The sequence below is a fragment of the Schistocerca gregaria genome, chromosome 4, assembly GCF_023897955.1.
Source record: "Schistocerca gregaria isolate iqSchGreg1 chromosome 4, iqSchGreg1.2, whole genome shotgun sequence".
NCBI lineage: Eukaryota > Metazoa > Arthropoda > Insecta > Orthoptera > Acrididae > Schistocerca > Schistocerca gregaria.
The window spans coordinates 107389966-107404507 of record NC_064923.1 but is presented as its reverse complement, the minus strand read 5'-3'; the positions used below and the strand labels follow the sequence as shown (position 1 = coordinate 107404507).

The following is a 14542-nucleotide window of genomic DNA, read 5'->3' as shown; positions in this document are numbered from 1 at the left end:
TAATATTGTGGGGAAGGCGAGCCAAAGGTTGCGTTTCATTGGCAGGACACTTAGAAGATGCAACAAGTCCACTAAAGAGGTAGCTTACACTACACTCGTTCGTCCTGTGTTAGAATATTGCTGCACGGTGTGGGATCCTAACCAGGTGGGATTGACGGAGGACATCGAAAGGGTGCATAAAAGGGCAGCTCGTTTTGTATTATCACGTTATAGGGGAGAGAGTGTGGCAGATATGATACGCGAATTGGGATGGAAGTCATTACAGCAAAGACGTTTTTAGTCGCGGCGAGATCTTTTTACGAAATTTCAGTCACCAACTTTCTCTTCGTAATGCGAAAATATTTTGTTGAGTCCAACCTACATAGGTAGGATTGATCATAATGAAATAAGAGAAATCAGAGCTCGAACAGAAAGGTTTAGGTGTTCGTTTTTGCCGCTCGCTGTTCGGGAGTGGAATAGTAGAGAGATAGTATGATTGTGGTTCGATGAACCCTCTGCCAAGCACTTAAATGTGAATTGCAGGGTAATCATGTAGATGCAGATGTAGATGTAGATAGGCAAGCTAAGATTACCACATATGCTATAGCCTGTTCATTATACCATAGCAGATGCCGCATTGGTTTTAGGTTAGACAATTTAGGAGTGACCCCTAATCACAGTACCTTTACACAATGGAGGGTGATCAGTCAACAGCATCTTCTTTGAAAGCTGTATGCAAACTCAAATGTGAATTGATAAGTATCTTCGATTTTTTTTCGTGAGTTCATACAAACCAATAAATGCAGTCAAGCTACATCACAAAAAAGAGCATCCAGGATCATTCTCTGTATGATGCACAGACTGCAATAGCAGATGCAATACTGATGTTGAGCTATAGTATCTGAATGGGCCAGCTGATTCACTACCATTGCTTTATAATGTTCCAATCTGACACTGTGAAGAGCTTCATAAGCACCAGTCTGAATTTCATTTTACTGTCCTTGAAGTTACTCATGAAACTGTAATGTAGATAGCGTACATGAACACAGGTAGCTAGTCCTAATGATATCCATGTCTGTTGCATATGCAGATTTTTTTTTATTTGGCACTTTGGTGTACGTGACGGCCTGTCTTGGAAGAACAGTTAACTTTTTCCCATTTGTTCATTAATCTCTGTTGACTGTTTATGTTTCATTCAGTTTCTATACTCACTTTCCTTCATTTGACAATTACGATTTGAAACTGTAGTTCCATTTATTTTCAGTCATTCTGTAATGTGCACGTATCCAGACAATAGTTAAACAGAAAATAATGTGATGAGTTAGTTTTATTGATTTATAAGTAGCAATAATGAAGTTGAACAATGATCTGTGAATGCAATGAGAAACAAAACGCAACTTCAGGTAAAAATATATATCTTAACATAACTTTCATTGGCCTGCATAACATTTAATCATACTTAAGTAATAACAGTAAAACATGATAGAGTTAGTAGAATATATAGAACATTTTATAACTTTTATGATTCAAGATATGTACAATAATTCCATTGGTAATGGCACTTTGCAGTTCGGTGGTTGTCAAGGTTTGAGACGCACATATTTGCCCGCAGGAAGCAGCCAATTACGCCTCATGTGATGACTGATCCTTCATGAGACTTCTACGAGATCCTGAAACAAATGCAGTTTGTTCAAAACTATACTCAATAATCGCACACAAAAATTTATCTGGAACAAGGCAACTTTACTGTGAAACAGAAAATATGTTAAACGAAAACTGAAATAATTTTTGTAGCAAATGCTTCCCTAATACTAAAAGTAATCCCCTTTCTGTCCCATTCTCACATCCACAAACACAACAAACACATACACAATTTTACTCAAGTTCTACAGTTACTTTACTTTCAAGTTAATTCCATTCATTGTACACACTTAACAAAGCATGAAACTTCCTGTTTCTACATCACCAGTCACAAAGGACAAAACCGAACAGAAGTAATGTGGACAGCTGAGAAGAAAACATTCTCCATCCTTGGAAAAGCCGAATGAAATAGCTAGGTGACGAGTCGTGTACAAATGTATCTGAACGATTATGATATGGTTCTGTTTTGTTAGTCTTTGGTAAAGCGCCTGGCCAGTTTCAAAGATCTGATCCTCGATCCCCTTTCAGTCCTATGATATTGTACTCTCACTTACCATTTATTTCGCCTCTGGCAACGTTTGTTGATGTGAAAAACGGCGAGCTGCATGGAGTTTGGGAGCCCACGTTAAACTACAGGTCCCCAGTGAGAAGCTGGGTAAGCCGGTTCGTGCGTTGGGGGAAGGCAGGGGAATACCACTTGCATAGAACTGATCCTAGTAAAGCGATATGGCGTTCAAACCAACCTTTAGGTAGATGACAGTCACCCTTATTTCCCATACGGGATAGCTAGCACTGATGGAGCGTAATCTTTACAATGGTCCTAATAAATATTCCAATGGTGGATTACGTGTGTGTTCAAAATCCGTAACATTTAACACCATCATTCTTTACACTACACCTCCGTGCAAAAACACTAGGGAAACAGCATTCAAAAATGCAACAATGTATCAACTATTTACCCACTTTTACAAAAAGTATTGCCTTCAATACACCACTGTAACTGAAAGTAATGTTGGCGTATTTTGACAGCTGAAAGTTTTTTGGAGAGAAGAAACAGAATTGCCGCTTTAATTTATTTTCAGAGCTTAATTTTTATTTTTTAAGAAAAAAACGTGAATTTCTGTCTTCACAGGTTTGACAGAACCTAGTATTTCGCAGAAGGAAATGCTTTCTACAAACCAGTCTAATGTCAACAGTGCTGTTTTAATAACAATAACATTTACTTCTGATACCAGTCTCGGTCTAAGGAATCATATGGCAGAACGTTACCACAAAATGAGCAGGTTCTTGTTCAGTTAATACCATGGCTTGAGGTATACTAGCACCTTTGGACCCATTTAGAGCCGAAATGAGGTACAGACATATACCGTCGTCCTATCAACACCTCAGCTTCGTGTCCACGTGTGAAGAAAACCACAAATGATGCTAAGAAACTTGACGCTGTGGGGATACACAACCTGCTAGGCCACGGTAGTGCGAACTGTCCTGCCCCCGCAGTCTAACAGTGGGCCATTACCCGGCGTAGCCTACGTTCCGATTACTGAAACTGCGTTGTATGATAACCTATCACTTTGATTGCGGAGTTGTGACCCGAGATATCTAAATACCGCAAGGACCAGAGCTTTATGTCCGTGGAGAAATTTACCGTAGTTTCGTCGAAACTGACTCTAGATTCAAAGATACAAACACAGAATTTCGTTTCAGGATCGAGTTGGACATACTCATGAAGTTAATGGTGTATCGTGATCGGAGTAGTGGTTTGAGAGCTATTCGTGTTTGTTTCCGGTTTTCGTCGTGTCACTGTACATCACTTACAGTCAGTGTTGGTCGACGTCAAAATTATTAATGACACCGCGTAAGATAGTTCAAATGGAAAATCATTGCACCGTTTGAGTTTGATCAGACAGGTAGCACCGGACGAAAAATTTCAAGGAAAACAGTTTTATATACAGCTAGATGCGTTTTGCTCGGAAGAAAAAGCAAATGATATCCTTTTAAGGAAAAATTCAGACAGTTGGTAGATGCCTAAATTTTGTAGCGGGAACCGACTGAGTACTAGATCTGATGAACGCTTGGGCATTACGAGAAATCTTTAAGTATACAAAACAACAAGTGTTTTTCAGTCCTGTCAACTTAAGACATAACTGGAAATCATGGCCTGCGAAGAAAAAGAAAAAAAAAAAACCTTGATGGTGGGCCGGCCGCTGTGGCCGAGCGGTTCTAGGCGCTTTAGTCCGGAACCGCGCGACCGCTACGATCGCAGGTTCGAATCCTGCCTCGGGCATGGATGTGTGTGATGTCTTTAGGTTAGTTAGGTTTAAGTAGTTCTCAGTTCTAGGGGACCGATGACCTCAGATGTTAAGTCCCATAGTGCTCAGAGCCATTTGAACCATTTGTTCATGGTGTTGATGTCAAATTCACTTACATCTATTGTTAACCACATTAGTTGGACTACGAAATAAATTACCAACGTGCACCAGGTCTTTAATAACGAAAATCAACGTGTGCGGGTGGGAAAACACAAACTACAAAGTAATTACGATCAGTTGAAGAAGAACTGTAAAAACATATTTCCAGACGGACGTTTCACGCCAACTCACCAGTAACCCAATATAACATCTGTTGTGACGGAAGATGAATCGTCTGATGAAGCAAAAAAAAAAAAAAAAAAAAAAAAAAAAAAAAAAAAAAAAAAAAAAAAAAAAAAAAACGAAACCGATAACGGTACATGTTTAGTAAAAGTGTGCTGCATCTGCTCCGATCTTTACTCTGATCCGAGCAAGATGCCAAACTTACAGGATTAGAATGTTTTCACCCAGGCAGCGACCGGTGAAAATAGCACTTTCTAAAAAATTTACGCCTAGTTGCGGACTCAGTTTCTAGAGAGCTGCTCTGTGCAAACACTTGGAATGTTCTTTGATGCGAACTATATCAGCGAACTTCAACTATCATGGGTGCGCCTGTGGCATTTTTAAAAGAGTGACATCTATTAGGAAATTTAAATAAGTTTGATTGGATGTGTTCAAGTGTGGCATTCTGGCAATTTTTGTATGGATTGCATGCCGTGCTATAAAACCCGCGTGGCAGCATTAATTTGTATCGGACAATGATGAGCGTCCGTGTTTCCAGCCGAGCAAACATTCTATGATCTTCTATTATTTTTTATCCTTAACTGGTGAGATATTAGGATTTTGATCAGTTTTATATTGGATTGTTTCGAGTAAGAACCAATGCATTTTCTACGAGAATATTTATAAAATGGGGCTATAAAAAAGGAATACACCCAAAAAAAATCTGTTAATCTAAGAATATAAAGATATTAAAAGAGAGAAAGCCAAGTTTACGTTAATTTTAGCTTGCACCCTTAAGACACAATCGCAACTAGAAGAGTACAATTCCAAAATTCTCCGTCTTTGTTCTTATTTCAGCAACGGTGGTTTCTCGATTACCGGCCCGCTTTTCAATTGCGGCGGCCAAGTAAATCTTGTATTCCCACAACGTCATAGTAGTCACTGACAAAGAATCCCTTCAGTGCGAGGTCGAAAGTTCAATCTTCAATAGGACTTGTCTGAAAATTTGTGTTAACAGTAATGAAACGAAAAATACTTGCTGCTAATGTCCCATCATGTGCATCAGGAAGAGGACAGTGAGCTGAGATTCTAGTGGGGGAGGGGAGGGGGGGGGGAAGAGATCAATCTTCTATGGGCTGTATGCACACTGAAGACGCCAAAGAAACTGGTACATCAGTCTAGTATAGTGTACGGCCTCCGCGAGCACGCAGAAGTGCCGACACGCGACATGCCAAGGGCTCGACTAATGTCTGAACCAGTGCTGGAGGGAATTTATAGCATGAATCTTGCAGGGCTATCAATAAATCCGTAAGAGTACGAGGGGGTGCAGATCTCTTCTGAACAGCACTTTGCAAGGCAACCCAGATATACTCAATAATGTTCATGCCTGGGAAGTTTGGTACCCAGCGGAAGAGTTTAAACTCAAAAGAGTATTCCTGGAGCCATTCTGTAGCAATTCTGGTCGTGTGGGGTGTCTCATTATCCTGCTGGAATTGCCCAGGTCGGTTGGAATGCACAATGGACATTAACGGTAGCTGGTGATGAGACAGGATGCTTAAGTACGTGTCACCTGTCAGTCGTATCTAGACGTGTCAGGGGTCACATATCATTCCAACTGCACACGCCCCACACCATTACAGAGCCTCCAACAACTTGCAGACCCCTGCTGACATGCAGTGTCCATTGATTTATGAGGTTGTCTCCATAACCGTACACGTCCATCCGCTCGATACAATTTCAAACAAGGCTCGTCTGACCAGGCAACATGTTTTCAGTCATCAACAGTCCACTCTTGGTGTTGATGGGCCCAAGTGAGGCGTAAAGCTTTTTGTCGTGTAGTCATCAACGGTACACGAGTGCGCCTTAGGCTTCGAAAGCCCGTATGGGTGATGTCTCTTTGAATGGTTCGCACGCTGGCACTTGCTGATGGCCCAGCACCGAAATCTGCAGCAATTTGCGTAAGAGTTGCACTTCTCTCACATTGAACCATTCTCTTCAGTCGTCGTTAGTCCCGTTCTAGCAGGACCTATTTCCGGTCGCAGCGACGTCAGAGATTTGATTTATCACCAGACTCGTAATATTGACGGTACACTCGTAAAATGAGCATACGGGAAAAATACCCAATACAGCGTTACCTCGGAGATGCTAAGTCGCATCGCTCGCGCGCCGACTATTAACACCACATTCAAACTCAGTTAAAACTTGATAATCTGGCGACCTAGCACCAGCAACCGATCTCACAACTGCGCCAGATACTTGTCTCATATAGGCGTTGCCGACCGCAGCGCCGTATTCTGCCTTTTTACGTATCTCTGCATTTGATTACGCTTCCCTATTCCAGTTTCAGTGTATTACACTTCACAAAATGGACATCGTCGACGTTCAAGAAATGTTCAAAACAAACCATTAACTTGTACCATGAACACTAAAGCGAACTGGGAGTTATAAACCGTGCAGGACCGTCAGCTAGTTATCCACTCTTAAGGAATGACTATAGAATCTCGATACTGTTGGGATCAGTGAACTGAAGTAGAAAGTAGACCAGGATTTCGGGTCAACCGAGTATAGGGTAATATCAACCGCATCACAACATGGTATAAGAGGCACAGGTTTCGTGATGAATTGGCAGGTAGGACAGTTCAGTGATAGGGCTGTTCTTATTAGAATCGACAACAAACACTGACAACGATAGTTCAGGAACACATGCCGAAATCGCGAGCTAAAGATGAAAATAGAGAGAAAGTATATGAAGATATTGAAAAGGGCCCTACAGTACGTAAAGGGACATGACAATCTAACAGTCATTGGGAACTAGAATGCAGTTGCAGGGGAAGAAGTAGAAGAAAAGGTTACAGGAGAATAAGGGGCTTGGGACAATGAATGAGAGAGGAGAAAGACTAATTGCGTTCTGTGATAAATTTCACCTAGTAATAGCAAATGCTCTGTTCAAGAATCACAAGAGGAAAGGCCAGTGACACAGGAAAATTTCTGTTAGATTACGTCAAGATCAGACAGAGATTCTGGAATCAGATACTGGATTGTTCAGCGTACACAGGAGAAGACATAGAATCTGATCACAATCTAGTAGTGATGAAGAGCAGGCTGAAGCTTAAGAAATTAGTCAGCAACAATCAATACGCAAAAAAAGTGGGATACGGAAGTACTAAGGAATAACGCGATATGCTTGAAGTTCCGTAAGACAGTAGATACGGCGCTAAGGAATAGCTCAGTAGTCCGTACAGTAGAAGAGGAAGACATCTCTAAAACGGACAATCACAGAAATTGGAAAGAATAACATAGTTATAGAGAAGTTAACTGCGAAGAAACGATGAGTAACAGAAGAAATACTTCAGTTGATCGATGATAGAAGGCAGTACGAAAATGTTTAGGGAAATTCAGGTATACACAAATACGAGTCGCTGATGAATAAAATAAATAGGAAGTGCAGGGAAACTACGACGAAATGGCTGGATAAAAACTATAAAGAAATCGAAAAAGAAATGATTGTCGGAAGCATATAGGAAAATCAAAACAATCTTCGGTGACATTAAAAGCAAGGGTGGTAACATTAAGAGTGCAAAGGGAAGTCTATAGTTAAATGCACAGGAGAGAACGGATAGATGGAAAGAGAACGCTGAAGGCCTCTAATAGGAGGAAGATTTGTCCGATGCGATAGAAGAGGAAACAGAAGTCGATTTAGAAGATATAGGGGACCCAGTATTAGAATCAGAACTTAAAAGAGCTTTGGAGGACATAAGATCAAGTAAGGCAGAAGGAATAGATAACATTCCATCAGAATTTCTAAAATCAATGGGGCTGTAGACAAAACGACTATTCACGTTGGTGTGTAGAACATATGAGTCCGGCGACATTCCATCTGACTTTCAGAAAAATATCATCCACACATGTTCCATAAAAACACGGGAGAACTGCCGGATATCAGTAACGTCCTGCCACGATATTTCGGCGCAGAGTCTTCTGGCCATCTTCTGGTGAAACATCACATCATCCACACAATTTCGGAAGACTACAAGAGCTGACAAGTATGAGAATTAGCGCACAATCAGCTTAAGAGCTCATGTATCCAAGTTTCTGACAAGAATAATATACAGAAAAATGCAAAAGAAAATTGAGGATGTGTTGGCTGACGATCAGTTTGGCTTTAGGAAAGGTAAAAGCACCAGAGAGGCAATTCTGAAGTTGTGGCGAATAATGGAAGCAAGACTAAAGAATAATCAAGGCATGCATATAGAATTTGTCGACCTGCAAAAAGCGATCGGCAATGTAAAAATGTACAAGATTTTAGAAATTGTGAGAAAAATAGCCGTAAGCTACAGCGGCAGACGGGTAAATTACAATATGTACAAGAGCCATGAGGGAATAATAAGAGTGGACGACCATGGACGAGGTGCTCGGATTAAAAAGGGTGTAAGAAAGGGATGTAGTCTTCTGCCCCTACTGTACAACCTGTACATCGAAGAAGTAATGAACGAAATAAAAGAAAGGTTCAGGAGTGGAATTAAAACTCAAGGTTAACGGATGTCAGTGAAACGATTCTTTGAGGATATTACTATCCTAAGTGAAAGCGAAGAAGTATTACAGGGAAGAAGAAAATAATGAGAAGTAGGTGAAATCGGAACAGCGAGAAACATGACATCAAGATTGATGGTCACGAAGTAGATGAAGTTGAGGAATTCCGCTGCCTAGGCAGCAAAATAACCAATGACTGACGGACCAAGGAGGACATCAAAAGCAGGCTCGCACTGACAAAAACGGCACTGCTGGCCAAAAGAATTCTACTGGTATCAGACATAGGCATCGATCTGAGGAAGATATTTCTGAGAATGTACGCTTGCAGCACAACATTGTATGTTAGTGAAACATGGACTGTGGGAAAACCGGAACAACAGAGAATCGAAGCGTGACAAGGAGAAGGGACAGTTGTTAAAGACATCAAGGAATGACTTCCATGGAACTACGGGGCGCTGTAGACGGCAACAACTGTAAGAAAGACAGAGATTGGAATACATCCAGTAAATAATTGAGGACTTAAGTTGCAAGTGCTACTCAGAGATGAAGAGGTTGACACGGGGAGAGGAATTCATGGTGAGCCGTATCAAACCAGTCAGAAGACCGACGACTCAAAAGAAAAAAAAATATATATATAATCACACTAGTGTAAGGAAGCGATGAGAATGGATACGATGTGATGGCATGCAAACGAATACGTAACAGTGTGGCGTGCAGCTTGTTGTGAAACTGATTATCCTAAGGGATGGCTGCAGATAGTGCTATAATATCACTTACAGGCACGAAAAAACGAACACTCAGGGGCTGGATTTGTCCAGTTGTTTCAAATGGTATGAACTGCAATATCACACACTTTTCAGGAGAGTTTCCGCTAATGGAGTATGATTTTTACAAACAGACCAGGAACCAAGCAAAACTATTGGCCAAAAGAAGCGCTCCTTACATAGTTGTACTTCTCTTAAGGCCATTTTTCCACTTTTGCTTGCTGCGACGAGAATATTCCGCACTGTCCTTGCAAGATACCGCATGCGACAAAGAATGGTAGGGGGCAGAGCACCATCCAATTCTCGCTCAGCAATAAATAACTTTCGAGCCAATTTACTATCCAGCTGAACAGTACGAATAATTGTATACGAATGCGTTAAGCCACTGATGTTAGTTTTGATATAACTCTCTTGGTACCTCTAATTCCCTCTCATATGCATTTCATCTTCATACCTCCATTGGTCGAAATTCCGCAGTTTTCTGTGCATGGTCTGGTTGACGCTTTGTTTCAAACTCCTGTATCGTAGGTCCACCAATTCTGTAGCACTGTTAAAAGTTATGCAACCATCGACTGCTTTCCTTGGAATCAATGTAATGCCGCTCGCATTTTGATGTGGTTAACGTAGTACTTCACTGTCATACACATTCTATAAATTGTATCGAGCATAGTTGCAACGCTCAAACACCGGTTTTTATAACAAGTGCTCCCATAGCTTTTGTTACTACGCTGCGGACGATGTTCTGCGTATGTAATTATGTATGTATCCGCTCCTTGGAAAACGATTATCCTTTACCACGTTTCACTGGAGACGGGATTTGTGGCTCCCTGTCCGACAAGGATGACGAAACACACGGTTCGACACCTGTCTCAGTATCACTTTCACTTGTTAACCACGTATCGTCGTCATTGTACTCGTCGTCCTCAGTGCCCGCACAGCAGAGCGCATACGACACCACACATTCCACTAACTCGTCTTGCAGAAACACTAATTTTCATCTGCCACTTCTTTCTCACTCTGTGAAATTTCTTGGGTTCCCTTCTGTGAAATGTCAACTTCGCCAAATGTTACTGTGAATATAATGCAATGTTTGGTTTTTTATCGTTGCCTCTGCTTTGTATCAAGTCCATCAGCACTGTAGGAATGCAGTGAGTTACTCATCGACTAAGCAGTTCATTGACAGTGCAAGGCAGAGAATCCTTATAGCCACTCCATTAGCGTCCATTAAAATTTTAATCGCTTTCCTTGAAAACTTTCTGAGATTTTCTCCTTTTTGATATAACTCGTTAGTCTTCCGCCACGTCCTGATTTCCTCAACACAAATAGGACCAAAAATTTTACTTAGTATTTTCCTGTCTTCTTATTCTGTATCTTTAATTAATGAGCTACCTATAATTATTACTGTCTCTTAAGTATATAACGCTTCAGGTTTGGTTATTGTGGCATTATTATTTATTATTATTTATTTCTAGTGGTTGTGAGTTATAATGATCGATTCCCAGAGTCGCAGATCGTGCGCACTGAAACGTAAACGTCTTCCATGAGTATTGTGCTATACCATTCGCATATTCAATAAATTAACACAAAATGGTATTATTCGTAAGTGATATTTACCCTGCAAACAGCGTACCAAGTGTAGATCGCACGGATTCTACTGAAGCGTCTTCCACAGTCTCTCTCACTGACGATGTGCGTAGCTACGAGTGTTGGTCGATTTTGATTGTTCCAAGGGAAACTTACATTCAGATTCCCTAATGAGTACTTACTCACATGTAACAAGAACGAACCCGCGCGGTGGAATAACGACATAAGGTTTGTATACCAGCCAGCCTATGGGTGGTATTTAGGCGTTCTCCCCGCTCGTTCAGACAAATGCCAGGCTAGTTCCCACTCTCCGTCTCATCGAGTACGATACACAAAACAATTAAAATAGGTAGCACACAGAAGAATGTTTACGCGAAGCACGCGATTTCCGTCAAATGAGTCACTTTGATGAGCCAAATACTGTAAATAGCAGACGTACTAGACAGGATAAGCGTGGGGAAAAATAAAAATGCGAGTATTCGTTAACACCTGTCCTGTCGAAACCGCCCTTCCCTTCACAACAAATTCTCCCTCTGTCGCAAAATCGATTATACCATCTACATATCGACATAAGTAAACGTGATGTGCAACTGTCCATAGAACCACAACACCAATGTGTATTGTATTGTATTGTATTGTATGTTAACCAGGGGCCTAGAACGAAGGAGAGGCTCCGTCCCCGCCGCAGCCGCAGTGGTCCACAACCCCACGATGATTACCGCATCCACTTCACCCTTCCGCCGCCCCATACCGAGCCACTTTTTCGCGGCTATTGCGCGGTTCGGCCCCCGGTGGAACGCCCCAGGGAACGTGTAACCCCTATAATTGCGTGGTAGAGTAATGGTGGTGTACGAGTACGTGAACTAGTCTGTGCAGCAATCGCCGACGTAGTGTAGCTGAGGCGCAATAAGGGGAAACAGCTCACATTCGCCGAGGCAGATGGAAAACCGGACCTCGACACAAGTCCGCCGGGCGGATTCGTGCCAGGGACCAGGAGCTCCTTCCCAATCCTGAGTCCGCCCCGATGGCTGAATGGTTGCCGGCACGGTAGCACAGCGTGTTCGGTCAGAGGGTTAGCTGAGTTAATGGATCAACGACGAACTGAAACGGGTGTCTTGCGACATCCGCCCCGAGCAGATACAACGAACAAAAATGAACAAAATGAGATTAATTTTTTTTTAAATGGTCAGCGTCACGGACTGCCGTCCTAACGGTCCCGGGTTCTATTCCCGGCTGGGTCGGGGATTTTCTCCGCTCAGGGACTGGTTGTTGTTTTGTCTTCATCATCATTTCATCCCCATCTGACATTCAGTTCACCCAATGTGGCGTCAAATCTAATAAGACCTGTACCAAGGCGACCGGACCTGTTCCGTAAGGGGCCTCCCGGCCAATGACACCAAAAGCTCATTTTCCATTCCCTAGTCTGGAAAGCCATGCGTTAGACCGTACGGCTAACCCGGCGTACAAAAGAACATACGACGATGCTCTCAACTACTAAACATGTTTAGTGGAAGTCGGCTGTTCAAGTTCTTACTGTTCAATACATTTGTGGCTGTTTTTCCACGAAGCAGCGCAGCTGCTCCGCCCATCATTGCTTCCGACTGACAACGAGTGCAAGAACATTCCACGTGCACTGCCACTGAGTCGGTTGATATTGATGGAATTTCTAATGATGTACGGATATAGTTCACAGTACAAAAAGGAATTGGCATTATGCGTTACACCAAATAGTTCCTCAGTAATTTAAGTGGCACGAATTTTTGTGTTGACTAACTATTTGCTAATTGTTCGCGAAATGATGGACGTATAAAATAGCCTAACTATAAAAGGTGGGTTGGGTGAATGCGTCGATAACCAAATAGGCTCGTGTATTAAAAACACATGTATCCCAAAGGGCAGGATTTCTCTGATTTCTTCGTCATGCTCGTTTCAGTAGATGTATGTGGTAGGAAGAGATGCCCGACTATTCGTGCGAAGCTAGCCCTCGTAACTTCACTGTAACGCACAACGCTTCTGTCGAAACCACATGGTCCCCTTTCGGATTGTTGTGCCGAATCTCAGTCAGACATCTGCTGTTTTCACACCTCTTTCAGTGACCGTTCCACTTTAGCTCGCTCCAGACGCATACTGCTAAGTATGTTGTTGCTACATCTACTAGTTCCAGTGATCAGTCTCCAGTGATGTACCTCAACAACGTTGAGTCCTTCTGCCCGTTTATACTCAGTACGCAACATTGATTTATTGGCAAAATGTTTGAGAGAAGCGAATACTTGGCTCCCTAGAAATTACACGATGGATTCTTGTCTGAATTTTCATAGCCAAAGTAAGCGGGAAATGAATAAATGGAGTATCAAATTGACCATCGTGATGTCTAGTTACGGAAGAAATATTTACTTGCTAGGAAGCAATCAGTATAATTAACAAATACTTAGTGAACTGAAGAAAAATTTATATTAGAATTTACAAAGCCAAGAGAAGAATGGGAAATCGGGAAATGAGATATCAAACTGACCAGCCTGAGGTTTAGTATTAAAAAAATTTCTTAATTAGTTGAAGTCGCGTAATTAAAAAAAACGTAATTATTGACTTGAGGGAAAAGTGAAACATTTCACGAACTGGCTGTGTGAATAAAGTGTCAAAATTATCGATCATTGCCTAAACAAACTTCTCTGATTTCTATTGATCTGTAATCAAAACTCGAAAATAAAGAAATTGCAAAAAATAACGGTCAAATGTTTCGTGAAATATAAAAATAAATTAGATTACAGAAACATATTACGCGCCTTCGAATGTTCCTCTAAATCAGACTGTAGTGCCTGAAACCGTCACACTGCGTCAATAAGAAGTCAGGAGAGACATATTGTTACACGTGTTAGGCCGTGAATCAGCATCCTGGAGTTTCCGTCGGAGCGTTTCGAAACGAAACCATCTCTGACACTTTGTAGTAGCGTTAAAACTGCCCTGTAATTTGACGGTTGTGTCAGCGCTACAATGGACGCTATAAGAATACATGGAAGCCACGGGTTGTTAGTGTCTATTATCTTTAATTACGCGTATTGATTTATACATCATTATCAGATTAATTAGGGTTATGGAGAACGCTTCATACATATGCGTTGAGTCATCTGTCTTATCCATAAAACAATAACTACGTATGGAGTCATCTCTCTTATCCGTAAGATAATAGCTGTTGTGTTGTGTTATGCATAAGATTTATGACTCTATACATATGCACGTGTTCACACCACACAACATGTTACTGCCACGTATTTTTATAGTCCATCCTAGCACTTAAAATTACGTAAAAATAGACACATACTTCTTACGTTACTGCACGGTACACCTACACGACTGGCCATTAAAATTGCTACACCAAGAGGAAATGCAGATGATAAACGGGTATTCATTGGACAAATATATTATACTAGAACTGACATGTGATTACATTTTCAAGCAATTTGGGCGCATACATCC

The 14542-nt window shown here is 41.5% G+C and overlaps 1 protein-coding gene across 2 annotated transcripts in view; it reads right to left on the bottom strand.

Annotated features, from left to right (window-relative positions):
* Positions 1–1288: 1288 nt before the first annotated feature.
* LOC126267510 (RNA-binding protein Raly-like) overlaps positions 1289–14542 on the bottom strand; it is a 750937-nt gene continuing 737683 nt past the window's right edge. For both annotated transcript variants that reach the window (XM_049972810.1, XM_049972809.1), the window contains exon 10: positions 1289–1649. In XM_049972810.1, coding sequence (XP_049828767.1) covers positions 1629–1649 — 21 coding nt within the window. In that variant the 3' untranslated portion in view covers positions 1289–1628. The remainder of the gene's footprint in view (positions 1650–14542) is intronic.